Source organism: Sturnus vulgaris, chromosome 16 (assembly GCF_052056855.1).
Source record: "Sturnus vulgaris isolate bStuVul1 chromosome 16, bStuVul1.hap1, whole genome shotgun sequence".
Lineage (NCBI taxonomy): Eukaryota > Metazoa > Chordata > Aves > Passeriformes > Sturnidae > Sturnus > Sturnus vulgaris.
This window is the reverse complement of record NC_142258.1, coordinates 3,371,039-3,398,485: the sequence shown is the minus strand read 5'-3', so window position 1 is coordinate 3,398,485 and position 27,447 is coordinate 3,371,039. Positions and strand designations below refer to the sequence as shown.

Below are 27,447 nucleotides of genomic sequence, written 5' to 3'. Positions count from 1 at the left end.
ATGATTGTCCAGACAGTGAATGATCATTCTGTCTATATATATGAACATGACGCACGGACTGCATAGAAAAATTCAATCAGTTATGCATGGAGGAAAGGCTTAGGTCCGTTCCCTTGACAACCAATGCCCGGTACTAAATACTTGCATTTTACTTGCCAAATACTACAGATTAGCCAACTAAAGCCTGCTTTCTCCTTCTTAAAAGGTCTAAACATTCAAGCACCGTCCACTCAGCGCAAGCAAGCTAATGTTATTAGACGAATATCTCCTGGCACACAAAGGGGGGGCAGCATTTGGGGGGCGAGAGGAGGAGAAAAGCAGTCTTGTCTTCTGTCTGAAAGCCAACTGCATCACTTAGCAACGAGCCCAGAGGCCTGCCAGAATTCAACCCTTGTTTGCAGCCTTTTAGTTCGGCTCAGTAAATTACATTTAACGCAAGCTGGGAGCGTCTGGGACGATTGAACGGCTGAACAAACAGCTCCCTGTGCTGCCCACGAGGTCCTCGGCCAGCACCCGCCTGGCTGTGGGGAGAGATGGGAATGGGGAGAGGGGCTGCTGCCTGAGGGAAGCTGCTTCTTGCCACTGAAGTTTGGGAGAGGGAGGCAAAGGCAGAAAAATGGGGGAGGCAAGGGCTAAAAATGGAAAGCTGACCATTGCTCGCCAGCCACTCGCTTTGGCATCGCTCCTTGGCACACCAGAGCCCCGTGCCGGGCAGCCCCCGGGTGTTATCCTGCTATAAAAGCCAAGCAGAGAACCAAAATCTCTCTGGTGCCATCCCCCTCCTGCCAGCACCACGGCTTAAATCAAAATCATGAGATTACAAGACCAGCACAAAGGTGGTTCGAGAGGTTTCTCTGTCACTCCCTTTGCTAATGGATCAAATTCATGGAGCAGGATTATCCCCAGAGGTGGCCAGAGAGGATGGAAGCAGGGACAGCGGACTGACTACCTCTTGCCCAGGGGGTCTTGCTTCCCGCTGTGGTTTACACGTCCTTGGCTGGCAAGGGAGACAAACTCAGCTGAAGATGCCAAACTCAGTTCATGGCACACAGCCTGCACTGGGTGGCTTCTCTTCCCAGGGAACAGATCCTCCAGGGAAGCCCTGAGACAAGCCCTAGGGAACCCACCTTTGATGCTGCTGAGAGACAGCGAGCGATCCCGGTCTGCCAAGCTGGGCCCCAGTTTGCTGCTGCTGCTGCTGCTGCTGCTGTTGTCCTTCTGCCGGGCCACAGCCACGGCAATGCCAACAGGCAAGTGCCTCACCTCCACCTCGCCCTGGGAGCCGATGCTCTCACGGCCAAAGGATTTGGCACTCTCAGGTCTCTCAGGGTCCCTCTTTAGTTGCTTTGCAGGCTGCTGCAGCAGCAGCTGCTGCACCTTGGAGGCTCCCAGCTGTGCAGAGTCCAACTTCACGTTGCCCAAACCCCCAAAGGGGCTCTTCTTGCCACAGCTCTGCCGGGAAGCCGTCTCCTTGGCAAAGCTGCCGCTGTATTTGATGAGGCTCTGCATGGCTGAGCCTTCTCCGTGCGAGGCAGGGTGCAGGACATCGGCAGCACCCCGCGAGCCCACCACCGAGGAGCGTGGCAAACCGCTGGGGTCCAGGTACACCTTCTTGGCTTCCTCCTCCACTCGGCTGACGTGGTTGTGCTGAGCAGCCAGCACCGCCATCTGCGTGGTGGCAAAGTTGCCCATCTCAAAGGGCTTCCACTTCTGCTCAGGCGGTTTCAGCTGACCGTGGTCCAGGTGCTGCCGGGAAGAGTCCAAAGTGCCATAGACCTTTGCTGCTTCTTTGGAGCTGGATCGCTGGAAGCGGTCCCGCTCGCAGGGGCGATGCTCTGCCTCCGGACTCGGCTTCAGCAAATCCTTGGAGGCCAGGAACTCCCTGCTCTCCGGAGAGCCCAGCCCCGGCCGGTTGAGGAAGGGCTCTGAAGCGACCTGTCTCTTCAGTGCCATGGAGTTTGTCCTGATCACCGAACCCTTCTCTCTCAGAACCTCCATCCTTTTGGCATCACTGTGACAAGAAAAGTCCTGGGACAAGAGTGTGCGGGAGGCATCTGCAAGGCACCGCTCCGTGGGTGACTGCAGCACCCCCACCTTGCCAAGGTCCTTGTCCTTCCCCTTGTTATCACGGGCCTGGGAGGCGATTTGGATGGGCCCGCTCCTCTCGTCGTAGGCTTCGACCGAAGGCACGAAGGTGGGGGCGATTACTTTGTGCTCCCTCCCCAGCTCCTTGGCCGGTGGGAAGATGGTGTACATGCTGGAATGGACGGGCTGCGGAGGGAATGTTGTGGCCGGCGTCATCTTCCCCGTCTGCGAGGGGTGTGGGGATGGACAGCTACAGGAGATGTGCAAAGCGCCCACGGAGGGCACGAGGGGCTCCCCTCGCTTCAGCCGCTCCGCGTGGGCGTGCGCAGAAGGCCTCATGTTCTCATCGTGCCGAGCGGGATCCTTGGCACAGCGGTCCTGCTCGGCACCCAGGACCTTCAGCATGGGGTCCCCGCCACCGTTGCAGTTGCTGAGGGAAGAGCTCTGCAGCGGGTTCTTGGACTTGGGTTCCCCACTGCCTGCGCCCCGATTTGGCATGTGCTCGGCCAGGAACGGCGAGAGACGCTCGCCAACCTTCACCGCCTTCTCCACCACGCTCACTTTCCGGTCGCTGTCGGGCTTGGTGTCCTGTGTGAGGTCAACCACGCTGCGGGGTCGGGGCTCCTCCTTCGGCTTGCTCTCCTTCTTGGCAAAGGGCAGGGACAGATCGCTCCGGCACGCTCGCTCCTTCCCACCGGGGTCTTTCAGGCCTTCTTTCGAGCTCTTGTGCAGCTGCCCAAGGTCCTTTTCCCGGAGCAAAGTGCTCGACGTGTGGCTGCCCACGGTCCTTGAGAGGGGAGGCTGCGGGTGCAAAGCGGACTGGCCTGCATGGCTGGACAGGTAGAATCCATCTGCAAAGTAAAAGCAACCAGATTTTCACAGGCTTGCAAACCCTTCGGTCCTACACAGACAGGCAAGAGGTGGCAAACCAGGAAAGAATGGATTTCTAGAATGCCTTAAAAACACCCAGAGCAAAGGAGACCAAGCAGATTTCTCCACGTAGGATGCAAGACAGCCCTGTCTCTGATACACACTGGGGCTTCAAGGAGGGACCTGGCCAGCTTTCCTACAGGACAGCCACATCCAAAACCTTGGCACTGCTCAGCCCAGGAAACATCCCTGGCTGATGACCCAAGGCAGTTCCTGCTCTTCACCCCCAACACTCTAGCATCCAGCAGCTCCAGCATCCAAACAAGCCCAAAATACTCTGGGGTGAGCGATGGGAAGGGCATACAGGGTCCCAGACTCACCTTTCTGCGACTCAAAGAGGCTGTGCTGTCCCAGCTGGGCCAGGAGCGGACTGCCAGCACTGGGAGGTTCAAGGTGGCTCAGGGGAATGTACGATGGGTAGAGACCGTTAGGCAGATGGGAAAAGCCTGCAGAAAAAGGGAAACAGAAGAGATAAAACATGTTTTATCCCAAGCAGCACGCTGCCTTGGAACGAGCCCCGCAGGAGCACAGACTGTTGTGGCTGTCGGTCCCTCACACGCCAGGAGCGGCGGCGGCGGCAGGGACGCGCGTGGTGACGCACAGCACACACAGCCCTGGGCAGGGACCCCTGCTCAGGGACCCCAATTCAGGTACTGACCCTCACTGCAGGTCCCCCAGCTCAACCCAGGCACCCTCTGCAGGGCTCCAACTGGAGCATGCTGCTTCCTGAGCAGAGCATGAGGGCTCAGTGACCAAACCACCTGGCTGATAAGATGTTTTATCACAAGTACAGCGACCTGTGGGTAAGGGCACTCCCCAGCGTACTTCCAGAGCCATGATAAGACCTTCTTGCCAGCACAGCTTTGCCAACACAGCTCATTGCTGCTGCAGGTGCCCAGCACTGGGAACAGGCTTTGGGAAAACACGAGAGCATCCTCCAGAGCAGCTCACAAAAAGCACAGTCTCACCTATCCAAACCCAAAGGAAGGCAAAACAGAGGACAAAGTGTGAAAACCATCCACGAGTTGATATGAAAGCAGCATATCTTCACAACCCAGCTGCCAGTGGTCTGGATGTCTTGGACATTGAGTTTCCAGCAACACTCTCATGCAAATCATCCTCATCAGCATTTCCTCAGTGAATACAATCACCATAATAGTGGTAATAACACACACTGTTGGCTACAGGCAGCAATTCCTCTCCAACACTGCCACCAAACGACATCCATGCAACACTACAAACCAAACCATCCACCAGGACCAGCATCCCAGTCCATGCCATAATTTCAAAACTGAGTTAAAGCCATCAGGAAAATCTGAAGGAGTCAGTCAAGCCCTCTGCAACCCTCCTCCCTTCCTCTCAGCCTGCATTAGCAACCAACTTCCCCCAAATTCAACGATCCCACTGAAAGCAACCAGGCAACGAGCTTATCAGGGGTCCAGCATCCAACTGGCTCAAAACAACATCACACCAAAACCCAAGGGGAGACGGAGAAGTTCAGTCCCCGAAGCCGCACGTGGAGCACCATCTGCGAGAGCTAGTCAATATTTCACATTATTTAGACAGCCAGGATCTCTTTGGCGTACATGTTTGCATCCCGGCATATGTGCCTCACCACCGCAGTGCTCCTGGCCCGCATCCATCGCCCGACAGATCCCACACACCAACCCTCCAGCAGCAGGACATGGGGAGCTGCTGTGCCCGGGACCAGGGAGCTGCTGTGCCCAGGACCAGGGAGCTGCTGTGCCCGGGATCAGGGAGCTGCTGTGCCCAGGACCAGGGAGCTGCTGTGCCCGGGACCAGGGAGCTGCTGTGCCCGGAATCAGGGAGCTGCTGAGCCCGAGATCAGGGAGCTGCTGTGCCCGGGATCAGGGAGCTGCTGAGCCGGGGATCAGGGAGGTGCTGTGCCCGGGATCAGGGAGCTGCTGTGCCCGTGTAGTTCAACGCAGAGCCCGTTCCCAGCAGGTAAAACCTGCTGTTTAACCCTGAGCACAGCACTGTGAAATGCCAAGTGTACGCTCACATTCACGTCTCTCCTTGGTAACCCGAAAACCTCCACGCCGAAGCATTTCCAAACACCTTTTCTTACTCCAGGGTTGGGTAGAACACAGCTTAGCTTAGCTGTGAGCAGCTCCACTCCACACCATATATGCCTTGGCCGTGTCACTGTCACCGCTCCGGCACGACTGGATTGGCAACAAGCCAGCATCTGAAGCAGGAGTGACACATTTCCAAGGGAACGTGAGTCCCATCTGGCAGAGCACATGGCTGCAGCATGGCAAAGCTCCTGGAGCACCCCATGCCACACCAGCCTGCAGGCTCTGGCCGCAGACGTCCCCACGTGAGCCCCTTCTCCCAGCCAGACGTCAATCCCAGCTGCAGCTGCTCCAGCAGGCACAAACACCGGCACAGGGAGCACGGCGAGACACATCCCATCCTGCAGACACCACTGTGCACAGATGCCCATGGCATGTCCCCACTTGCACATGCTGCAAGGACATGAAACCACCTGCAGGGCTCCAGGGAAGGGACACACTCCAGCACTGCCAGCAGGCACAGGGACACCTGCACACAGCTTCAGTTACTGATACCTAAAGAGGCATTTTGGTACCAGTTACATCCCTGGTTCTTTGAGGGCATCTCCCTCCTTTTGGCATCATGTCCTGCCCAGGGATAACACAGGCTCAGTCCCAGCCCCAAATATTCTGGGGCTTCCTCCCCAGTCAGCATCATCACATCCTGCTACAGTCATCCAGCTTCAGCTCGGGGCTGCAGGAGCAGGACATGGAATGCAAAGTGCCCAAGCTGGGGACAGGTTCAGATGGACAGGTTGGGAATCTTGCAGGGCAGTGCCACAATGCCAGCTGGGAAACAGCAGCAGAACTGAGCTGATGCCACCAGCCAACCCCCAAAACCACCTCAAATCAGGCAGCTGTCCCAGTAACTTCCAGAAGCCCACCAACAGCAGCACTGCACCTTGGAAAGGCATAAGCCCAGCACAGGAGCTCAAAGCACATTCCAAAGCTCTGCAGGTGGAGAAACTGAGGCACAGGCAGGTGCAATGGCTTGGTGCATCATGCAGCTGACCAGCAGCAAAACCAGAGAACCACATGAACTCCAGCCTGGGGTCTACCAGCAACACTGTTTTCCCTTGCAAAGTGCCTGAAGAAGCTGCACAGGCTGTATTTACCTGGCTTGTTCCCTGCCAGGAACCAGAGCTGGAGTAGGAAGGAGGAATCCGAACCACAGCTTTCCTGGGGATGAACCCAATGCAAATCCAACCTCGAGCCACTGCCAGAACATCCCTTCCTCCATACAGCCCTCCAGCAGCCACGCTGATGCACATAGCCCAAAACCTGCTGCCCCAGTGCCCTGGGCAGGACCTGGAGGTGAAGCTGCTCCTCCATGTGCTGAGGAGCTGCACTCACAGGAGGCGGCCGCGGGTGAGCCGCTGCCTCCTTGGATCTCCGCGCCAGAAAGTGATGCCAAGGGGAGAAATTCTACCGCAGTGAGCAACGCACAGCTCACCCCAATCATGGGCTTCTGCCAGGAGAAAGGGAGGGGAAAAGGGGAAACCACAGCCATCTCCATCTGCCTGGGGCCAGAGTGTTTGCTGAACCAGCACAAGATCCGCTTTGCCCAGGGACACGCCGACAGGTCTCGGCAGGCTGAGCCACGCTCCTCCAGCCTGATTGCTTGCCCAGAGGCGGTCTGGCACCACAGCACAGGCAGGGAGGTGCGAGTTGGCAACACTGCCAAGCCCAGACTGGCTGTGCCCCCCCTTCCCTGCCAAGTTACACCACGCCAAACACATGCGTGTGCCCATTAGCTCGGCCTCTGACTGCCTGGGAAAGGCACCACCAACACTTCTCTCATGCCAGCAGGGACACACAGGATCCAAAGCAGCCCAGCTCTGAGGGTAGAAGGGTTCAGGGTATAGAGACTGTCCCTCAAAACACCTTATCCCTATGGCCAGCAGCCAAAATGCAACCCCTGGGATGCTCCAGCTGCTGCAGTGAATGAGCACACCTATCCTCCTCCTTCCCATCTCCAAGATTATAAAACATTTCTGTTTTGCACAATTGAGACATAAATCACTAAGGGCTGTTATTAGAGGAACTTGGCGGGTGCAGATGTGTCAGCCCACTTGAAAACATCTTCTTCATCTTTGCTCAGCTCTCCAAAACGGCACGGGTTCGGGGGAAGAGGTACGGCCTAGGATGACTCACCACCGAGAGGGGATGTGACCGATGAGGAGATGAGATACCAGCAACCACAAACCACACACCAAACGTCTGGAGGCCGGAGGTCACGATGGGGGAAGCGGGAGGGAAACAGACCCCACGTGCTCAGCCCGCTTGGGGTTGCCAAAGGTCCTTGTGAGAAGGGAGCTGACAGAAAGCACTGCAAGGCAGAGCTGGGGAAAGACTGCAGGCTGCCACTGGTCACCCAGGGTTTTAAACATGTGGGATTTCTCCAACTTGGCCCCTCATACCTCAAGCCTAAAATTCAGTCCCAGCTGGACAAGTCAGTCAAGCCTGGGTTGTGGAAGAGCCAGACAAGAGGAGGGCATGCTGGAAGCAACATGCTGGAACAGAACATATCTCCCCTGTGGACACAGCTCTGGCCAATGAGCCAGGCCACACGCCTGAGGTGACACGGGTGTGTGCCAGCAGTAGGAAAGTTGCTCCACCCCTCCTTGGCTGTAGGTGACCGGCTGGCACCTTCAGCATCCCCACGCTGCCCCCCAACACTTGCTGCCAACATCCTACAGAGGGGACAGCTCACTCCGACACCCATGAAGGGTCAAGGGCAGCAAGTGGGAGCAACACAGAGATACCACTCAATAGGGAATTCACTCTCCCAGTCTGGTTCCATGATTCCAAACTAACCAAGAGCACCAGCACACCAGAGAGAAGCAGCATCCACAAAGCCTCTGCTCTTGAGACAGCTTTCCAATTGGAAATGACCTTTAATCAAGCACAGCTGGACAGCCCTGGTGACTAGTGTGGGATAACAGGTGGCCATGTGCACTGCTGGCTGCAAAGCATAACCTGAAGCTCAGCCCTGGGCATGAGCCATCCTTGTCTGAGAAGCCACAGCCCTGGCACCGGAAGACCAGTGGCCTCCAGCACTCCAGGAGAAGTGAAGAAAGTGTCCCTCATCAGCCCCATCTGCCCGTTACACATTTCTGCACTTATGAAATATTTCCAACCGCCAGCACCTCACCCCATCCTCCCTGGATGGCCATCATATACACACACATCGCCAGAACTCACGCAGTGAGTTCTGCCACCAGTGCCCTGCCAGGGGCTGTGGCCACAGAAGAGCCTGAGCTATAAAGCCTGACCCCTTGGACCCTCCAATCTGAGCCCAGCAAGGCTGGGAAACACAGTGGCGAGAATTTGGGTTTATTCCCATGGGATGTTTTGAACTCTGGGCACTCAAGGGAGATTTGCAGCCCGGCTGCAGCCAGTTCTGAGCTGGCTGCTGGGCACAGCACAGAGCAGGAGCTGCAGCCGCCCTTGGCCGGGAGCACAATCACCTCTTCCCCAGTCCAGCTCGCAGTGCCTCACAGCAGCCAACTGGGACAACAGTCCACACCACAAACAGCTGGATAAACGCTTACGTCCTCCCCGGCACGGAGGGAGGGGAGGAAAGCAGGGAAGGTCCAAGCACAGTGAGTACCTTCCCACCACCAGTAGGATGAACACCACACCAGCTGCCTGTGCTTACCATCATCGGTGCATCCCTTGTCCTCTCCCTGCAGAAGCAGCAGATTCCCGGGAAAGATGTTCAGGGTTCCCCCTCCAGCACACACCTCCCCATCTCTGCCCCGCTCAGCTCGGTGAGGCACAGCCACAGCTATTCCTCATGCACACATTTATGGCTGCAAACAGCTGCGAGCCGGAGTGCTGACAGTGTAAATCTTTGCCACCTCCTCCCCTGCCTGCCGGGGCAGCTCCAGTGACACCCGCGGCACCGGAGCCGCTTTGACTCCGTGCCATGCACGAGACACCAGAGATACGAGCCCTTGAACATGCCAGGCTGAAACCAAAGCCCCCGGATCAGATGTGCCTGGACTCCAGCGGTGGCTGGTCCCCAGCCCTGTCCCCAGTAGCCCCAAGCTGCTGTCACAACCCACCACTCCGCGCCAAAAACCGCCCCAAAAGCCATATTTACACCCCATGCCACGGCACTGGCAGTAGCTTCAAAGCCCTAATTTACAGCCTCAATTCTCTGCATCCCCTGAAAGCCTTCGATCCCATCCCCAGGATCCAGAATAGCCAGGGCAATTTAACTCCCCATTTAATCTTCTAAGGGCCCTGGTGAGCTCGGAGACAGCATCCTCCGGCGGGGGGTCCACACTCCCAGACTTTGCTGGCTTGAACAGCGCCGTGCCGCTTTCCTTCAACTGCAAAAATCACTGCCTTAAAAGCCAAGGCGAATTCTCCCTCCAGCTCAGCACAGCTCTCTATTGTTTCTTTTAATTTTATTTTATTCCACGTGGGAATCTGTGTCCAGGCTGTTTTATTTTTAAGTTGCTCTTGCTCAATATTTACTATCGCTCGCAGCTGCGTCAGCACAGGAACACTGAGCGCTCACGCCAGGCTTCCAACCAGCCTTCCTGCAGCCATTCCCCCCGTGCCATGCCTTGATTTTCCTGCCGTGTCACCCTCGTGGTGAATCACCAGCCCCCTACAGCCTCAGGACACTGAAGGGCAGGGTGTGAGCACAGGGCACGGAGGGGTTCCCTGCTTCCATGGAAAGAAATATCATCAGGCCGAGCCCTGCCGCTCACCTCCTCACCCAGGAGCTGGAACAGCCCCAACAGCCTGGAGATGGCGGAGCAGGAGAAATGGGAAGTGGCTCAAGGGATTGAAAATAGAAGGGCTCAAGGGACTGTTGTTCATGCCTGGTTCTGCCCCAACGTCCTGGAGACTTAGTTTCCACTATGCAACAAAACAAAGGCAATCCAAGGTATGCCAATGCCTCAGGAAAAGGACACCAACAGGACACTCTGAAGATCCCCCACAAGGTCACCCCCCAGCTCCCCATTAACAGCATCTCCATGGGGACAGCAAGAAGGCACCCAGGTGGGGACAGGAATCACTCTGGCAAAGTGAAGGTGGCTTTTCCTCACACTGGAGGGGCCAAGATGGAAACCATCCCAGTGGCACTCTTGACATGACGTGCAGCCAGTCCACTCAGCCTGAAACACGGGGTCTGCAAAGCACTGATCTGGTCCCACGCTAATCCTCACACTCAAACCAGTGTCAACACTCCTGGGTCACTGCCAGCTGCTACAGCAGAAGCTTCTCCCACATGCCCCCAGCCTGAAATCCCCCACTACATTGGATGCCTCTCCTTTTCCACTGGCATAATTAAACCTGACACCCCAACAGGGGTCCCCTGAAAGCTCCAGGTTCTCACTACACAACCACACAGCTCTCCTTAAACAGCAAGGAGTTTAAGTGGAGTCTTCGGCTGCACATTTATTAAAATGCTGTACGGAAATTGAAAAAAATAATAATTTAAACTCTCCAACTGATTTGCAGAATCCCCAGGAATGCCGAACCTGGCTGCTAGATTGCAGTCTCTCCTTCCTCTCCTGATTTTCTAGGACAGCATGAAAATGCCTTTGCTCTGGCTCATCCGTCATCATGTTGAAGCCACTGGTGTCCAGCACAGGGGTCCTAAGGCTGACTTTGCTCCTGGCACTGGATGCACACTTTCAGTACAGCACAGAAATTTAACCCACCCTATTTTTAAAAATTTTATTATTTTTTTTAAATCACCCAAACTCAGTGCAGAAGATGATACAAACAAGTGAGCCCCCCCCACCCTGAGCCTTGCCCACATGTTTGACCCAGCACCACCCACGCACAGTCCCGTGCCTTCATTAGAAAAGAGCTCGTTACCCTTCGCTGCCAGAGCCGGGAGAGCTACAGCAGCTCGGTGGGGGAGGTTATTGTGGGATGGCACTCGGTGCTGGTCCCCACATCACCTGCACCGAGTGCCTGCCAGCAGCAATTAAATCAGCCTTCAAAGAGAGATCCCAGCTTTCCCAGCACCATTAGCCGTGCCCTGGAGGGAACACGGTCTATTTTCAGCCACAATGACTTAAGATCAGGTCACCAGCAGGTTAAATGGGACTGTGCAGCATCATCTCCCTGCCCTCCCATTGAGAAATTAAACACCGCTGTGTGATGGGCAGCACCAGCCCTGGACACACACCAGGTGCCCACAGAAAGGTAAATGCCACCTGTCAGCTCCCCTCCTCTGCTTCCCATCACTGGCCATGGACACCCACTGCCCTGGCTGCCTTACCTCTATGTGGGATGGTGAGTGGGGGTTCACTGCAGGATCACCCCTGGGTTCTTCCCTGCCTGTCCTCTTGTCCAGCACAGTGACAGCTCATGACCAGAATGGTCTCACCATGCCCAAGGCACGGAGTGTTTGTTGGGAGCAGCCTCAGCACCCCCCATCTTGCAAACCCAGGCCTGCACAGTGCCAGAACAGAGCTGCTCATCTCACCCCTTCCTCCCAGTGGCCTCCCCAAACTGGGGACTGCCCCAGGCCACCAGTTCCACCAGGGTTTCACCACAGCCACCAGAGAGGTGGCACCACCCCACAGCAGCTCCATCTGCTCCGCTGGTGAGTCCACCACCGAAACCCAAACAGCCACCCCACCACTAACATCTGGCAGGGAGGTGGCAGCTGGATGTGGGTTTGTTTTGCCTCCCAGGCTCCTGCCAGGCGCAGTCAGCACGAGCTGGGATGACTCAAAGCCCGGGAGACGCAGCCTCCGTCGCTGCTTATTTTAAACCCTCTTGTCTGCAAAGCGGCTGCTGTGGCTCAGCACCTCTCGGGGGGCTTTTACAAAAGGAGTGGCACTGCAAGGTGAAAATGAGGCACAGCCCCACAGTCAGACCTGGGCACCACATCACCCCTGCCTGCGTGCTCAGCAGTCACTGAGCTCAACACAGGGGGCCAGCAGCAAGAGGGGATCGGCTCTGAGGAAGACCCCGGGGCTGCAGCAAGGACATTGCCAATGATCCAAACGAATTCATCGGCTCTGGCTTCATGATTCCCCTTGGATACAGCATAGCCAGGATACATCAAGTGCAAGATGAAGCTGGACGCTCCTGCATATGCTGCTCTGTGCGCCACAGGAGTGAATGCATCCCTCTCCCAGAGCCCAGCACTGACTCAAACAGCACCTGCAGGGACCTAAACCACCCTGGGAAAAATTCAGCGATGGGCTGAAGGCATTTGGGGGTGGAAGAAAGGGATCCACACACGGATCATAATCTCATAAGACTCTTTTCCTTAGGAAACCAGGCTCAAAAGCTCAGCCTCTGCCAAGTCTCTCCTCTTGACCCCACACTTTGCCTTTTTTCCTTCCACAGGCTCCTGCCCTTCCCACACTCTCCTGAACATTAGCCCATACCACCTCTTCTGCACCAAAAAAAGCACTGAACTGTGAAGCAAAGGTGTGTCTGTGGCCAGCAAACGCCCAGGACCCCACACCTCCCCACTGTTCATAATGGGAGATAAACGCACAGGCAAATATTATGGCAGTGAGGTTTAATTCCTGATGAATTATGCAAATCCGTATTCAAATTGAAGCATAGCCCTTGGGCTCTTGACAAATTGCCAAGCTGGCCCCGATGACACCAAGCAGGGAGGGACGGCCAGCCCTCCATCAGGTGAGGCATTGTATGGGTGCCCTATATATGAACATACACACACAGGTATGTGCTAGCACATCTCAACTTGGGATATCAAGGAGTACCTGCAAGAATGGTTCAAGAGTGACTTTTGCATTTCTCCCTCCTCCTTGATGCGTTTAGAGGCCACCAAGCTTACGTGTCCTCCACAAGATGGAAGCAGCTTGGGGTGATGGCGAGATTCAAAGCAGGACAGAAGATAAAATCCACCATGTCCAGGGCTCAGGAGAACAGGCAGCAGAGGGGGGCAGGAGGGAAAAGCCTGATACACTTGTGCCAATATGACTTCAGCTCTGAAGCTGAGGAAAGGAAGATCTGTCCATAAAATAGTCACAGAGAGGGCTCATCTGATGAAAGTAGGAATTTCCGATCCCACACAAACCCCGAACATCCATTAAAAGTAGCAGAAGAATTGCTGCTTTGTGTCACTAATCTCATTAGGGAGAAAGCCCTGCTGCACTGCTGGGATTGCAAAGGGAAACCCCGGCACGCTGCACACCCCAGGAGCCCGGCACAGTGTGCCCTGCCCATCCCAGCAGAGCCAGGGCTTCCACCAGCACCCCGGTGGCAAGGAAGGTGCCTGCACCCTTCTTTACTCACCCGCCCGGATTTCTACTCGCTGGAGCATTATCCGCTTGGCTTGTGTGTGACACGGCATGTGGGATGTCCCCACGCCCAGCAGAGCAGGACACAAACACCAGGATGACACACACTGTGTGGTGATAACACGGGAGGCTGCTTCATCCACACACAGCAATCGGCACTGCCTGTGAGCAGCACACAGCCCAATCCCTCCAAAACCCTTCCTCCCCAGCACAATGACCACTGCCGTTATTATTTTTAATTTATTTTAAATTACAAATAATTAAACAAAATGTGTTAAAAGCACATTCAAGTCACAGGGAATTCTGCTGAGAAGGGACGGGGGCATGAAGGGAATTAGGGGCAATACATCCAAGTACCGAAGGTAAAAAGGGATCTTTGCTGGCAAGGATGCGTCAGGATAAGATGGATGGAGGCAGAAGCAGGAGCAACCTTTGCAGAAGTTGCCGGGGATACAGCTCCAGAGACGGAAGGCTGAGTGCCTTAAAATTTCTGTTATTCCTCTAAAAAGACATATTCCCTCCTGAATATTGCTCCTTCCCTTGCTCCGAGCCCACCATGTTTGGCTTGCCTGCCTGCATCCAGTTCCCTCAAAATGGCTCTTTGGCCACTGCTACGCTGGCAATAAAATTTATTCCCAAGGTCACTTCAATCCTTTTGCCACTATTTCAATCTGGCTGGATTTAAACAAAACCCAGCCTCAGACACACTGAGCCCCCCCTTGGCCCCTCCTTTCTGCCCATCACTTCCCTGATTTAGCGATGCCAAACTCTCAACTACCTTTCGCTTCCCATAACCGTCAGCAGCAACAGCTGGAGAGGAAAACGGGAGCATATTGTGCACCCAACAGCTGATCCTGGCGGCGTGGGGAGCGAGCCCAACTGTCGCTGCCGGATCGGGGGCTCCTGCTGCGCGTCCCCCAGCCAGCACCCACGGGGACAGAGCTAAAGGGGCTGTGTGGTTGCCGTCCCGCTGGTGTTTTAAGAGCTGGGGAGAAGCGAACAATAAGCAAAGCAAATAAACAGCAGAGAAGGGACGGCGTCGGTGGGTGCGTCGCGATGCCTGCAGACATCCAGCTGTGCCACCCCGGAGTGAAGCCAACCAAAAACGCGGGAATGGGAGGAAACACGGGGAGAGGGAAACCGCCAAATCCTCGTGGCGAGGGTGAGGAGCCACACCAGAGCAGTCCCCTCCCAAACTTTGCTTTTTAAAGAGCATCCCCAGCTGGAAAAGCCAGCGAGAGGCTGTGCAGATGGACACAGCACTGCTCCCTCGCCCCGGCTCCAATGGGTAGGGAATTTGGGGCTGCCCTCGGCTCCTCCACCCCGCCTGCATTTTCAGGTTGTTCAGGGCACACCGTGCTCTCCGTTTCAGCAGCGAGGCTGAACAAAGCATTCCCTTGTCTTCAGCACCTCGAGCAGGCGATGCTGGATCGCGTTACCTAACCCAGACCAACATCTCCTCGTCCCAGCACGGCAGCTTTCGTGTCAGCACATGCCAGGCTGGCCCCGATTCCCTGCACCACCTCCTGCCCGGAGCTTTAACTGGACCAGTTTAGTACACGGTGCAAACACACGGGGCCTTGTTTGGACTCGTCAGGCGCTAACCCCAGCTCGGGGAGGTGATCCGACACCCTCGCGCCGGTCGCAGCCGCGGCCGAACCGCAAAGCGCTCACCTGGAAGGCTGCCATAACGACGTTAATTCCCCTTAACAATGTTCATTTCCATATTCACCAGAAGATGGTGAAATGACAAGATGGGGGGTTATTTACTATATAATTATAAACTAATTTCAGCTTTACCCTGGGTTATCCTAGGAAGGAGATCTAAAATTTCCCTTAAGAAAGCCCTGCTCTGCTAACCACGTCTGCAGTGAGATTAATTCCCAGTGATTTCCATTTCTCCAACAGCTGCTGTGCTGAGAAAGAGCAGGAGCTTGTCCCCAACACCAGGGACCTGCCCAGTGCCCCATGCCACCCCCGGCTAGGATTTCTAGTGCCGGCTCATCCTCCAGATCAGATTTTCTCTGGCACACCATCAGTCAGGGACGGGACTCATGGTTTTCCAACCCTACCAAGGAGACTCTGTACCGGGTATGAGGAAAGGCTTGCTCCGAGAGGGAGAAAGGCTGCTAGAAACCACACTAATAAATGACACCTTTACCAGCCTTATGTTACTAGAGGCAAGGACAGACTCCTGCCCGTTCACCTGGGAAGGTGCTGGAAACCCTCACACAGCAGAGGATCCCGCAGGACCTTGCTCCGAGCAAGTTTACGTCACCACATTGGCCCTTGGGCTCTTGTCCATATTCCAACATCCCTACCAGCTACCACTGCTTGGGATGTGAGTACACAGCACCGGCTGGACAGTCCTTCCCTCTGCTCCTGAAGGATGGAGATGCCACCCCACAGCCCACCAGGACCTTGGGAAAAATTGCCGGGACATCAGAGAAACACAAGAGCTCAGGGTGGGAGACTCCCAAAAATGAACAAGTCCCTTTTCCACCACCATTGCAGCCCAGACACTGCTCCTGCCTTCCTCACAGCCTACGAGTTGGCCACCAGCCCGAGGGAGCTGCAGGGACATCACTCCATGGCCGAGCACTTCCTCCACCCCCAGGGATGCCGGGTGTGAAGAGCCGAGTGTGACGGGACCGAGCACAACATCGCTGCCCAGCACCACCTCCCTGAGCCCCACTGGGACAGGCACACTCCCTGCTCTGCCTGAAAACACGTCCCAAAAAGCATCTCGTTCCACCAGGGCCCCAAGGGAGGGGAAGCATCCTCCCAGCCTGTCCACATTCCTCCCGGTGTTACACCAAGCCCCTGCCCCAAGGAGCCCCCCGAGCTCTGCCCCTCGCACCACCCCCTAGGCAGGGAGGGGGAACCGCGATTTCAAGGGCCATTAAACACCGATGGTATTTTCCTTGCAGCATCAAAACCAAAAAGAGCCGCACCGAACCAAAATCCTGCCGCTGGCCCCGGCACTCCGAGGAACGCAGAGGAGCAGAGCACGGAGCACTGCGGTGCCCAATCCACACTATCCCGGTCTCTCCATCAGCAAAACGAGCTTAGCACGGATGCAGTTTGATGAGAGAATTGTGCTTCCACTGGCACTGCCGACGGCAAGGCCTCCTGCAAAATCTGCGGGCTCAGCACAAGCACCATTTTGCCATTATAAGGATGGCTACAGAGGGATTTTGCTGGCACAGCAGCGCTGTCCTGGGGGATGGAAGGGTATTTTTGTTTCTTTTCCTATGCTCCTACCTGGCCCAGCTGTCTAGAAAACTTCTTCCCGGGCACAGCAGGCCTGGAAGCAAGGACAGTCTCCAATGTGCCTTAAATCCCTGCGTTTGAATGCACATGCTAATGTGAAGTAGGAAAGCAGGGAAACCGAAATCTCTCCCCTCTGTCTGCCCGCTTTCCTTCCAGCCACTGCTCTGGAGCTGGATTTAACACAGTCAGCTCTGCTCATAGTGGCGTGTCCCTTCTCCTAAACACTGAAAAGTGTTTCTGAAGCATATTTTAATGGAAGAGGATGAGCAGCCTTTTATACAAACACAGATCTGTTCCTGCAGCTCCCCACCCAAAAAAGGATACCTCAGCACACGGCAAAAAAATCACATTTTTATTAATTACTATTAATATCATTTTATACTCCGAGAGCCTTTTTTTGGATATGGGTGATCCTTGCTCACACACAGCCCCGCTGCTGCCCGGCAGGGACACGGTCCCGGAGCAGCCCTTCGCAATCGCGTCTGAGGGAGCCTTTCCCACCTCCCCCAAAACACAGAGCCTGCCAAGAACAACACGTTCCTCTGGGATGGAGCCGAGACCAGGACCCAAAGACAGCGGCGTAGGGAAGAAGCAAAACTATAAACCTCCATATTTTGAGCTGCTGCAGAGCAGAGAGAACCCTTGTTTTAATGGACTCGGCTGCCTCGTTCCATCGATTGCAGCATTTTTAAAAGCAACGTCTTCTTAGCAAGCTCCAGGCATGAAATTCCATTGCAAACAGTCGCTATCCCTCTGCAAGGCCCCCTACCCTGCTCAGGAATGGGGAGATGGCGATGCCCGCGAGTACAGGGGGCACAGGGAATGGCATCCCCGCGTCTCAGCTCCCGCCTCAGCCTCCAGCTCACTCCTCCCTCCATGCGCTTCCAACAAAGGGGCTTCTGTCCTTGTCCCCCCGGCCAGCACAGCAGCGGCCAAAACGCTGCCATGGAGCAGAAATCCCCCAGAGAGGAGCCGAGGGTCCAGGGGTCACTGGACACAGCCCAGGCGCCCGTACTTTGGCGCTGGGGCAGAGCTCGGCTGCCGGAACGAGCAGAAGGTACGGGGAAAAAACAAGGAGTCGCTGCCGGCCATAACTGGATTCTCAAATATGGCCAATCATGCTATTTTTACAGGGGCGTATTTATTTTCGGAGGACGCTGGGACAGATTCAAGAGTCTCTTTCTTCAGCCCGGCGGTATTTAAGGATCGGTTTGAACTGGCTCTATTTAAAGGCTTCGCCTCCTGCCCACTTTTCTTAACCCCTTGCACAAGTCTTTGCGTTCCACCCCTCCTAAAAACAAAACAAACCCCCGAAAAAACACAACAACAACAACAAAAAAAGCACCAAAACCACACACCAACAGCAGTGCGAACGCAAACCTACAAAGGGCCCCTCGGTAGCAGGAAGCAATCATCATTTTCAGGCGATATTGTTAAAGCCGTAAAAAACAACAGCAAAAAAAAAAATATCCCTGCCTATCCCGCTGCTGTGGTTTAATGGGAGTTTCGGCTGTTAATTGTACAGATCTTTTTAATGGAGTTTAGCCTGACTGGGAATTGCAGCGACAAAGCCGAGCTTTGCGAGGATCGTGCTGGGGAGTGGACGGGGAGACCGGGCACTATTTGAGGTGTAGGGACAGGGGATTTCAAACAACTCCCAGCAAAAGGAAAATAAAAATAATTTTAAAAACAAAACAAGAACACAATAAAAAAAGAATTGGTGGTATCGCACACCACACTCCCTCTGTGAGGGGACTCAGATCTGAGGCTTTCTCCCAGTGCGGTAGGAAAGCTCTCAGACGGCATCACGGAGCTTGGTCAGCTTGGAAAGCCCAGAGCTCTGTGCCTCCCTCCTGACCCGCCTGGATTTCAGAAAAGGAAACTTTGGGAGGAGAAATAAAACTTTAAAAAAAAAAAAAGAGAAAAATAAAATTACCCAATAAAAAGTAAGAATAATTTTTAAAATACCAAGAGCCCACACTCGGTTTGACTTGAGATTGTCCAGATGAATTTTTGCAGAGATCATATTCTGCTGCAGTAGGAGGTGGAGGAGAGGGGGGAAAAATAACCAGGGGGGAAAAAAAGGGAGGGAAAAAAAAGACAAAAGGGAAGGAAAAAAGGTGTTTGCCCATGTGCTTGGCTTCATAGCCCCGTTCGCTTTACACCTCTCCTCTTAGCACCTGGGAAATTGGCACTGCCACCTAGTCTAAAACTAATAAATCTTTTTCCCTCGATTCAGGCTGCTTCCTTCTCTGCAGATGTTGGCAATCAGGTTTGCAAATTTCAAAGTCATTCATCCCGGGCGGCTGGGAGAAAAGCAGGTTTATTATTGCAAAACCTGTCACCCTCCCAACGCCTAAAGTAAACTCCGAGTCACCTCTCCACGCCCAGGGGAAAGAAAGCGGAAAAAAAAAAATTGAAAATAGAGCCAGAGAGGAAAATCAAACGGTCAGAAATCCCTTGTGTCCTCCCAAGGAAAGAAGAGAGCAGGAGTGTGGGCAGGAGAGTGCGGCAGAGTCCTCCCAGTAGTGCCGGACTCCGCGAGCCGCTGGGAAAGGGAGCTCGAAAAAAGGGAAAAAAAATAAAAAGCCTCCAAAAAACAAAAATAATTTAAACAAATAAACAAAAAGTTGACCGTGGGAAAAAAATAAACTGCGTATATTTCAGTGTCTTTTTTTTTGTTGTTTTTAATGGAGATGCAGCCGTGGGGCTGCCGGAGGATGAAGAGCATCGAGAAGGGGGGAAAAATGTAAGGAGGGAGCAGTCACTGCACACTGCATGGAAGTTTTATTTGCGGGTTTGAAATAATAAGAATTACGAAGGAAAAAAAAAAACGGGGGAAAAAAAAAAAAAAAAGAAAAAACGAAAAACCACCATCAAAACCAGCGGTGCCGGCAGCGCTGCCCGGAGGCAGCGGGATCTCAGCGGGGCTCGGGCTCCACCGGGCAAGAAATCACCAAAAGAGCCCCATTTTACCCCCTTTTCCCAGCCCAGGGATGGTTTTTTTGGCTGTCCGGGAAGCGCAGCGCCAGGCAGCACAGACCCGTCCTCCGCCTCTCCCAGCGCCTCTCCCAGCTTTCCGAAAATCGGATTTATTCCCCGGATTTATTCCGCAGCCGCCGCGACGGGGATTTTCCTCGGTGCCAACAAAACCGTACGCTGGAAGGGGGGACTTCTATAGGCTAGGCACGATTTTTCCCCCCTATTCCCCTATTTTTTACTTCATTCCCTTATTTTTCCACCATCACCCTATTTTTTTTTCGCACTTCTTTCCCATTCCCCTATTTTTTTTTCAAACAAATCAAAACCACGCGAAGCAGAAAACACTTGGGGGAAAACACGCGAAAAAGCTGCGAGCGCACAAATATATCATTATCACGACGCTATTTATATATTTTTTCTTGGGGGGGGGGGGAAGGTTAAAGCCAGATCCCGGGTTCGCCGCCCGCGACCGCGGAGGGAAAGGAAGGGACGGAAGGTGCCGGGGGATCCGCGGAGCCTTACCCGGGTGGGAGTGGAGGCTGATGCCCGATGCGAGGAATTTTCCGGGCTGGAGGGCGGCGGGGAGCCCCGCAGCCATGGGCCCGGCGGCGGGGGCCAGGCGGCCGGTGGCTCCCAGGCGGTGGCTCTCCATGGCCAGCCCGGAGAGCAGTGGAGGGGGGCCGTGCACCGAGCGGGGGGGCCCAAAATCTCGGCCATCCATCATCCACTCGCCGGCTTCACGGAGTCTCCCGGATCGCAGTCGATGCCCGCCACCGCCTTCCCGCCCCCCCCCCGCCCCCCACCCCCCTCCTCCTCCTCCTCCTCCCCCAAAAAATCAGATGGTTTTCAAAAATAAGGCGTCCAAGCGTCCCATGGCGCGGTGCAGGGAGCCAGCCCCGGCGCGGCGGTCTCGGCACTGCCTGCAAAGGAGAAAAGAAGGGGGAGGTGCGGTGAGCCGACATACCCCGACACCCCCCTGCTCACAGCCATCCCTAAAAATACCACCCCAAAACCCACCCTCACCTTCCCGGAGTGGAGGGTAGAGAAGGGAGGAGAAGCGAGGAGCAAAAAATAAAAAATCTACGGAAAACTTGCGGCAAAAGGCGGGGACAAAAAAAACCTTAAGTATTTAAAAATAATATTTTAAGAATTTAAACTTTTTTTCCCCCCAAAGGAGTTACATTTGTCACGGCCGTGCCGGGGAGCGCCCGCACCGCAGCCCGGCTCCGGCGGGACCGACCAGCGGGGACGCGGCACCGCGCTTCGCCCCGGAAAACAAACACACAGATCCCAAAACCACAAAAAAGAAACCCATCCACTCAAATGTTTCTTCTTTTTCTTTCTTTTTTTTCTCTTCTTATTTTTTTTAGTTCTTTATTTTTTTTTTTATTTTTCCCCCTTTTTCTTTATTTCTCCCTTGCCGCGGGATCCGGCATTCCTCCCGCAGCCCCGTTTCTCGCCTCTTTCGGAGCTCATTCCCACGGCTCCAAAACACCGACTGCTCTTCTTGTTTGGTCTTTTTTTTTTAATTATTTTTCCTTTTCCCAGCGCCGCTTTCACTCGGGAAAACAAAACCCGTATTATCATTTCCCGGCAGAGCAAAAAAAAACCACCCGAAAAAAACAACAACCCAACCATATATATAAAACTATCTATATTTGTACTTGCAGCCTGATGAAAGGCTACACTCGTCCGCCCTGTTTTGCACCAGGATAGCGAGAAGTAATAAACACTGCGGGGATAAAGTGGAGATTTTTTTCCCCTCAAATCCTCCCCAAGCGCTACCGGAGCTCCGGGAGCCGCCGCTCCGGCCCCGCCGCCCGTCCCGGCTCCCGGGCGGGAGCTCCAGCGCGACGGAGGGATGGTTAAAAAAAAAAAAACAAACCAAAGAAAAATAGAAAGAAAGAGGGGAGAAATGCGAAAGTATGTCCCGAAAAATCTCGCTACTTTGCTTTGTTGGGGCTTCTAAAAAATTATTTTCGGGTGGATTTTAAAATTAATTAAACCCTGCTTGCGTGGCTGCTCGGGGCGAGCCTCACCCCGGAGGCTGCGGGAGCGGCCGGATTCCGGCTGGAAAGTAATCAATAAAGGGGAAAGCGGCTAAAAAGGGGCAAAAAGCGGGAGGGATGTGGCGAAAGAGGGGGGTCGGGTCAAAGTTGGGGGGGGGGGGGTGGGAGATGGGACCGCCGCCCCGGGGTCGGGGTGCGGATCCGGGTGCGGGTCCTACCTCGGCGCGGTCAGGCCGCCTGGTCGCGGGGCATGGCGGCGGTGCGGGGCTAGGGCGGGGGGTGCCGGCTTGCCGCCCTGCCCGCCGCCCGGCTCCTCCGCTGCTCCGCTCCGCTCCTCAGGGGCAGCAGCGCGGGAGCGACGCGGTGGCGGCCGCGCCATGGAGCGGCGGGGCCCCGCCGAGCTGCAGCATCGCCTCCACACACACACACACACTCCCCCCCCCCCCTCCCTTTTCTCTTTTCCCGGGCCGGCCCCGCGCGCGCGGCTCGGCGGCGCTTAAGGGAAGAGGAGGAGAAAAAAAAAAAAAAAAAAAAAAAAAGAAAAAAAAAAAAGGAGAGAGGAATAAAAAAAAATTAGAGAGAAAAAAAAAATTATTCAAAAAAAAAAAAAGGGGAGCGCGAGCGCGGGGCGGGAGGGAGGGAGGGAAAAAACGGGGGAATGGGGGAGGGAAAAAAACGGCGGCGGCGGGGCTATGAAACACGCATTGTTCTCGGCGCGGCTGGGGCGGGCCTGCGGCCTCTCCGCGCCTTCTCATTGGCCGACCGAGCTGTCACTCAGCGGCGGGTAAACAGGCGGCTGTTTCCAGGCCCCCCGCTCGCCCCGCCCCCGGCGCTCCCGCTGCTGTTTCCAGGCTGCCCCCGCGCTCCCGCCCGGAGCGGGCGGGCGGTTGGCGGGGAGCGGCCGCGGGTCCCCCGCTCCGAGCGGGGCCGTGAGGGGGGAGCGCCCCGCGACCCCCTTTATTTATCTGTGGGGGTTAAATCCTTCATCCCGCCCGGGTAGGCCTGAGGGGGAAGTGCCGCCGGGCCCTCTCCCACGGCCCCGCCGCGGACAAAGCGGCCTTTCAGGGCTGGGGGGGGGAGCGGGGGAGGGTCCCCTGCACTCCCTACGGGCCCCGCCTCCCCAAAAATTCAAAAATAGGGTGAAAAAGGAGGCTGGGGGAGGAGACACAGACACACACACACTGCCCCCTCTCTGGATTTTAAGGGGGGCGGGCCCCCGCCCCCCCCAGCACTGCTCGCCGGCCACGCCAACTTTTACTTTTCTTTCCTTTTTTTTTTTCTATTTTTAATTTATTTTTCCCTTTCCCCCCGTATTTTTAATGTATTTTTCCCTTTGCGGAGCACAGAGCACTCCTCGGGGAGAAGTGGATTGGGGGGGGGCCACTCCATCGCTGCCAAAACCCCCCCGAACCTCCCAACCCACCCCTCCGCTTCTTAATTAAACAAAAATCGGCTTTCATAACGAAAAAGGGGAGGAGGGGAAAATCTAATTTAATCCGGTATAAATTAAAAGTAATAATAATAATAAAAGCGTCTCCCCCCCCCCCAACACCCCGCACAGGAGTTTCGAGGCGCCCACCGGGACATGGGCCAGAAAAGGGGAGAAACAGCCCCAAAAATCTGCTTTTTTTTAAACGTTTCAAGCAAAATCGAGTTTGTCGAAGAGCTCTCACGCTGCTCAAGGCCCTGGTTTAACGCGAAAATAATAATAACAAATAATAATAATATATATTTATGTTTTTATTTATATTTAACAGCGAAACTGCGTCAGAGGCGAGGGCTCAAACCCCGCTGCCTCCAAGGGGAGGGCGCTTCTTTTCCCAGTCTCCTTTAGTAAACCAAAAAAAAAAAAAAAAAAGAGGGAATTGGGGGTGGGAGGGGGGGGAAATATTAATGGTTTGATCGCTTTTATGTGGCTTTAAAAGCATATTTTATAAATGTTTAATGCCTTCACGCCCGGACCTCCCCGCCGCTGTCCCCGGGCCGGGGGGTTGGCATGTCATAAATCAGGGAAATGCTAATAAAAAATAGAAAAAGCAGGCTCGGGCGGGGCAGGGGGGGGATGTCCCCCCCCCTCTTTGCAACTCCAGCCCTTCCTCCTCCTCCTCCTCCTCCTCCCCTTCCCCCGGCCGGGAGCCATCTTGTACAGCAGCTCCTGGCTGGGGCATCGCTGCTGCAAAAAAACCTCCAAAAAAAATAAAAGGAGAGGGGAAAAAAAGCCCTTCCCATCTAATATACGCGTTTTTCTAATTATTATTGTTATTGTTATTATTATTATTATTATTATTATTATTATTTTTCCCTCTCCGGCGCGGTCCTGCGGGCGCGCCTGTTTTCCCACCGTTTTCCACATGAAATCCCAGCCGCCTTCTTTTCTCCCCATTATTTCCCCCAATATAAACCCCCCCCTCCACCCCAAAAACTCCCGCAGCTGGGGACACACACACAACCCCCATGCAATTTTTTGGGGGGGGGGGGTGGCCGCTCCCACTTCCCCCCCCCCCCCCAAAGCTTTGCCTCTTTTTAAAAGGCGCTTTCCCCAAGAATACCTGTTTTTATTAAAAATAATATCGGGACGGGGAAGGAAAGGGGAGGCGGGGTCGGTTTAGCCGCACCGCGTTGTGCCCCCCTCCCATTCCTATTCCCATCCCCATCCTATTGCCATTCCCGATCCCATTCCCATCCCGATCCCGGTGCCCCGGGCTCCCGGCAGGTTCCCACGGTGCCGCCCGCCCCCGGGCCGCCCCCCGCCCCCCCCCCGGGGTGGGGGCACCCCCGCCCGCCCTGCGCTCCCAGCTCCGCTCCCTCCGTCTCTCCCCTTGTGCTTTTCCTTTAAGTTTCTTGTATTTTTCCCTCCCACCCCCCCACCATTTATTCTCCATTTTGTTTTGTTTTGGCGTTCCTTCCTGGTTTTGTTTTGTTTTGTTTTTCTCCCTTTTTTTTTTTTTTCCATTTCTTCCCTTCTCTTCCCCTCCCCGGACGAACGCGAAATTCCCGTGCCGGTCCCCGCGGAGGCGGAGGGGAGCGGGCAGGAGGCAGCGGAGCGATGCGGAGCTCGCAGCCCCCAGCCCCGCACCGGGCACTGCCCCCTCCTCTCCCGGGATGCAGGTAGGACGGGAGGGGAGGGATCTGGGAGTGGGGGGAGCTGGGGGAGGCTCTCTGGAGGCGTGGGAGGCAAAGCAAACCCATGCCCCCCACCCCCTAAAGCATCTTCCCCGTTTTGGGGGGTTGCCAAGGTGTAGGGGGTGGGGGACACTCACCCCTTCATTGCCAACCCAGCTCTCACTTTGCTCCCACAGACTGGGCACAGGCCCTGCTGGATCCCCATCTGCTAGGACCCCCCAAATCCCCCTTTTTTTTTTTTTTTTCCCCACAATAACCCCCCCCCGTATTCCCCATCCTTAGCTGGGGGGTGCTGTGCATCTTTTCCGCCCGCTGTTTTTAACGTGCTTACTACACGTTTTCAGGGTGGTTTTTTGAGCTATATTTAAAGTGTGCAGTCAGTGGCTGGATTTAGAAATCCAGGCATAAATCACATTAAAACGCGGACGGCAACGATCCCAATGCATCGGCAAAGCTTTGCCCTGATTTCATTCCTTCCCCTCTCATCTTAAAAGCAGAACCAAGTCTGACAGCAGGGTCCCATCCCCCCCAAATAAAACCCTGTAGGGACAGAGGTGTGATTTGAAGGCAAGGGGGGCCCTGCTGGGGTTTATTCCGATACATCCATGGCGATTTATTTATCGATGGGGGGGCTTGGATAATTCCAAAGCCTGGGGTCTCTCCCCAACCCAGCCCCCGTGCCTGCCATGAAGGAGCTGCCATCCCTGGGGAGGGGGCTGTGGAGTGGGGGGGTCCCAATGAGGAGATCCCCAGGGAAACGATTTGGGAACTGAGCGAAGAATTTCTGATTAATGACCAGAACAGCTCGGGATTTCGGTTTTCTCCATAAATCCTGGCTGATTATAACCCCCGTGCTCAGCCTGGCAGCGGGCTTTGCGTGGAGGGGGGAGCCCAAGAAAGAACCCCCACCAGGGGCTGTACCCAGTGCCTGGCAGCAGCTGGAGGCTGCAGCATCCTCACCACCCCAGCCAGAAGAAGGGAGAGGGACCAGGGGGTGCACAGAGGGTTGGTGCCCTCCTCCCAGTTAACAGCAGTTCTGATCCCGAAGCTCTGGGGTTTATAAAGCCAAACATGTCCCAAACCAAGCTGGTTTCGAGTCCAAGTACAGACTGATGGTTTTTTTTTTTTCCTTGCCTGGCACAGGAGAGTGGGTATTTATGCACAATCCCACTCTGTTTTCCTACTCTGCCACCTGTGCGCTCACTTCCACCCCCAAATCCCGAGCTGGGACCCCCAGTGCCAGGACCTGCCCCATGCGGGGTGCCCTTTGCTTTCCACAATCTCCAGCAAGCCCTGCACTGGGTTTTTTTCACAGCTAGACTGGCTCTTGTATACATCAGGCTGGATTTTTTTTTTCCCTTTTACCCAATAATAAGCTTTTTTCATCCAAGATCAGGGGGGAAAAAATAGGCAGGGAGGAGGGCTGACATGCACAACCCATAGAGAGCTTTGAGAGGAGTACCAACCCCAAAGCTGTAATTACTGCCTGCGTTTTTTGGCTACGGATCAGCTGCTAAATTGGTTGTAAGGCACGGAAACGGCAGTTACACCTTTCAGCGGAAAAAATGTGGCTTAGTGGAGAAACGTGCATGGGAAACCTCCCCAAAACTGCAGTCCCCATACAACACCCCGCTATTGCACGTTCTGCATTTGGGAATTTAAAACAATCCTCCATCCAGGTGAGCTGAGCTCGAAATGACAAGACCTTCTGCATCAACAGAGTAAATTGGGGATTTTTCCCTTGATCTGTCAGTTAAATCAAAAATACCCTCCTCAATGCAGGACACGAGCGAGAGAGAGGCAGGAGCATGTGCTATTTTGAGGTTCAATATAAAACAGATACCCTTGGCTCCAGCAGTTCTCCATAGCCCAGCCCACTGGAGCTGCAGGTACTTTCGTATGCATACAAAACATTCTAAAATGGAAAATATTCACAGCTGCTCTCGCTGTTTTGACAGGGGGGAAGGAATCGCGGGGCATGTTAAGGAGATATTAAAAGCTGTGGTTTGAAGCTCCTAAAGCATTTACTCAGCGGGAGAGCCAGAGAAAGAAGTTTAGAAGTTAACTGCATACTTGTGTGCCTTTGCTCTGTCCTTCTTAAAATTCACCTCTCCTATCTGCTTCTAATTTAAACAAGCAGAGCCCTCCAGGAACTGGAAAATCCAGATTTGCAGCATCTCCCGGGGAAAGACGATTTCCTACGTGCCCCCCCAGCGCGAGGGTCCTGCTGAAGGTTAAACTCGTGAGTGCCTTTGGTTTTGCACCAAGTTAATCTCCCCACAAAATAAAAGACTGGGGAAATGCTGGTGAAAACTGCACTGATGTTGCCGGCTGGTCCCTGGCTTGCTCCCGTCCCTCTTCCAGAGCCAGACGTGGATTTCACCACCTCTGCCAGCATTGAGTGCTCATCCCCACACCGTGCCCTGGCCTGAATCAGCTTCCCTGCCTGAAAACAGGGTAAACCCATCCACCTCCCCGGGGTACATTACGGTGGCTTAAAATTAACACTCGCAGATGTATTTTCAAATCCCCTCATGAAAGGCACGAGAAGCGCTGGGTGTTAGCAGAATAGATCCTTCACCTTTTAACAGCTGTTAATTGCCATTAAAACCAAACCTGCACAGCTTTATTGGAGCAGCATCTGAGTTTCCGTGTCGCATGCCGCGCGTTGCAAAGCCCGCGTCCGCCCTCGGTCGTGCTCTCCTG

At 54.7% G+C, this 27,447-nt stretch overlaps 1 protein-coding gene and 1 long non-coding RNA gene across 5 annotated transcripts in view; one reads left to right on the top strand and one right to left on the bottom strand.

Annotated features, from left to right (window-relative positions):
• Nucleotides 1-20,348, bottom strand: part of TNRC18 (trinucleotide repeat containing 18) — a 54,843-nt gene extending 34,495 nt beyond the window's left edge. For all 4 annotated transcript variants that reach the window (XM_014870601.2, XM_088174299.1, XM_014870610.2 and 1 more), the window contains exons 1-3: nt 20,132-20,348; nt 3,336-3,461; nt 1,128-2,936 (exon numbers count right to left, since the gene is read on the bottom strand). In XM_014870601.2, the coding sequence (XP_014726087.2) occupies nt 1,128-2,936; nt 3,336-3,461; nt 20,132-20,333 (2,137 nt within the window). In that variant the 5' untranslated portion in view covers nt 20,334-20,348. The remainder of the gene's footprint in view (nt 1-1,127; nt 2,937-3,335; nt 3,462-20,131) is intronic.
• Nucleotides 20,349-24,400: 4,052 nt separating this feature from the next.
• LOC148221879 (uncharacterized) lies at nt 24,401-27,370 on the top strand. Its single transcript, XR_015807183.1, has 2 exons — nt 24,401-24,726; nt 26,882-27,370. It is a non-coding gene; the product is annotated as an uncharacterized LOC148221879 (long non-coding RNA).
• The last annotated feature ends 77 nt before the right edge of the window (nt 27,371-27,447 follow it).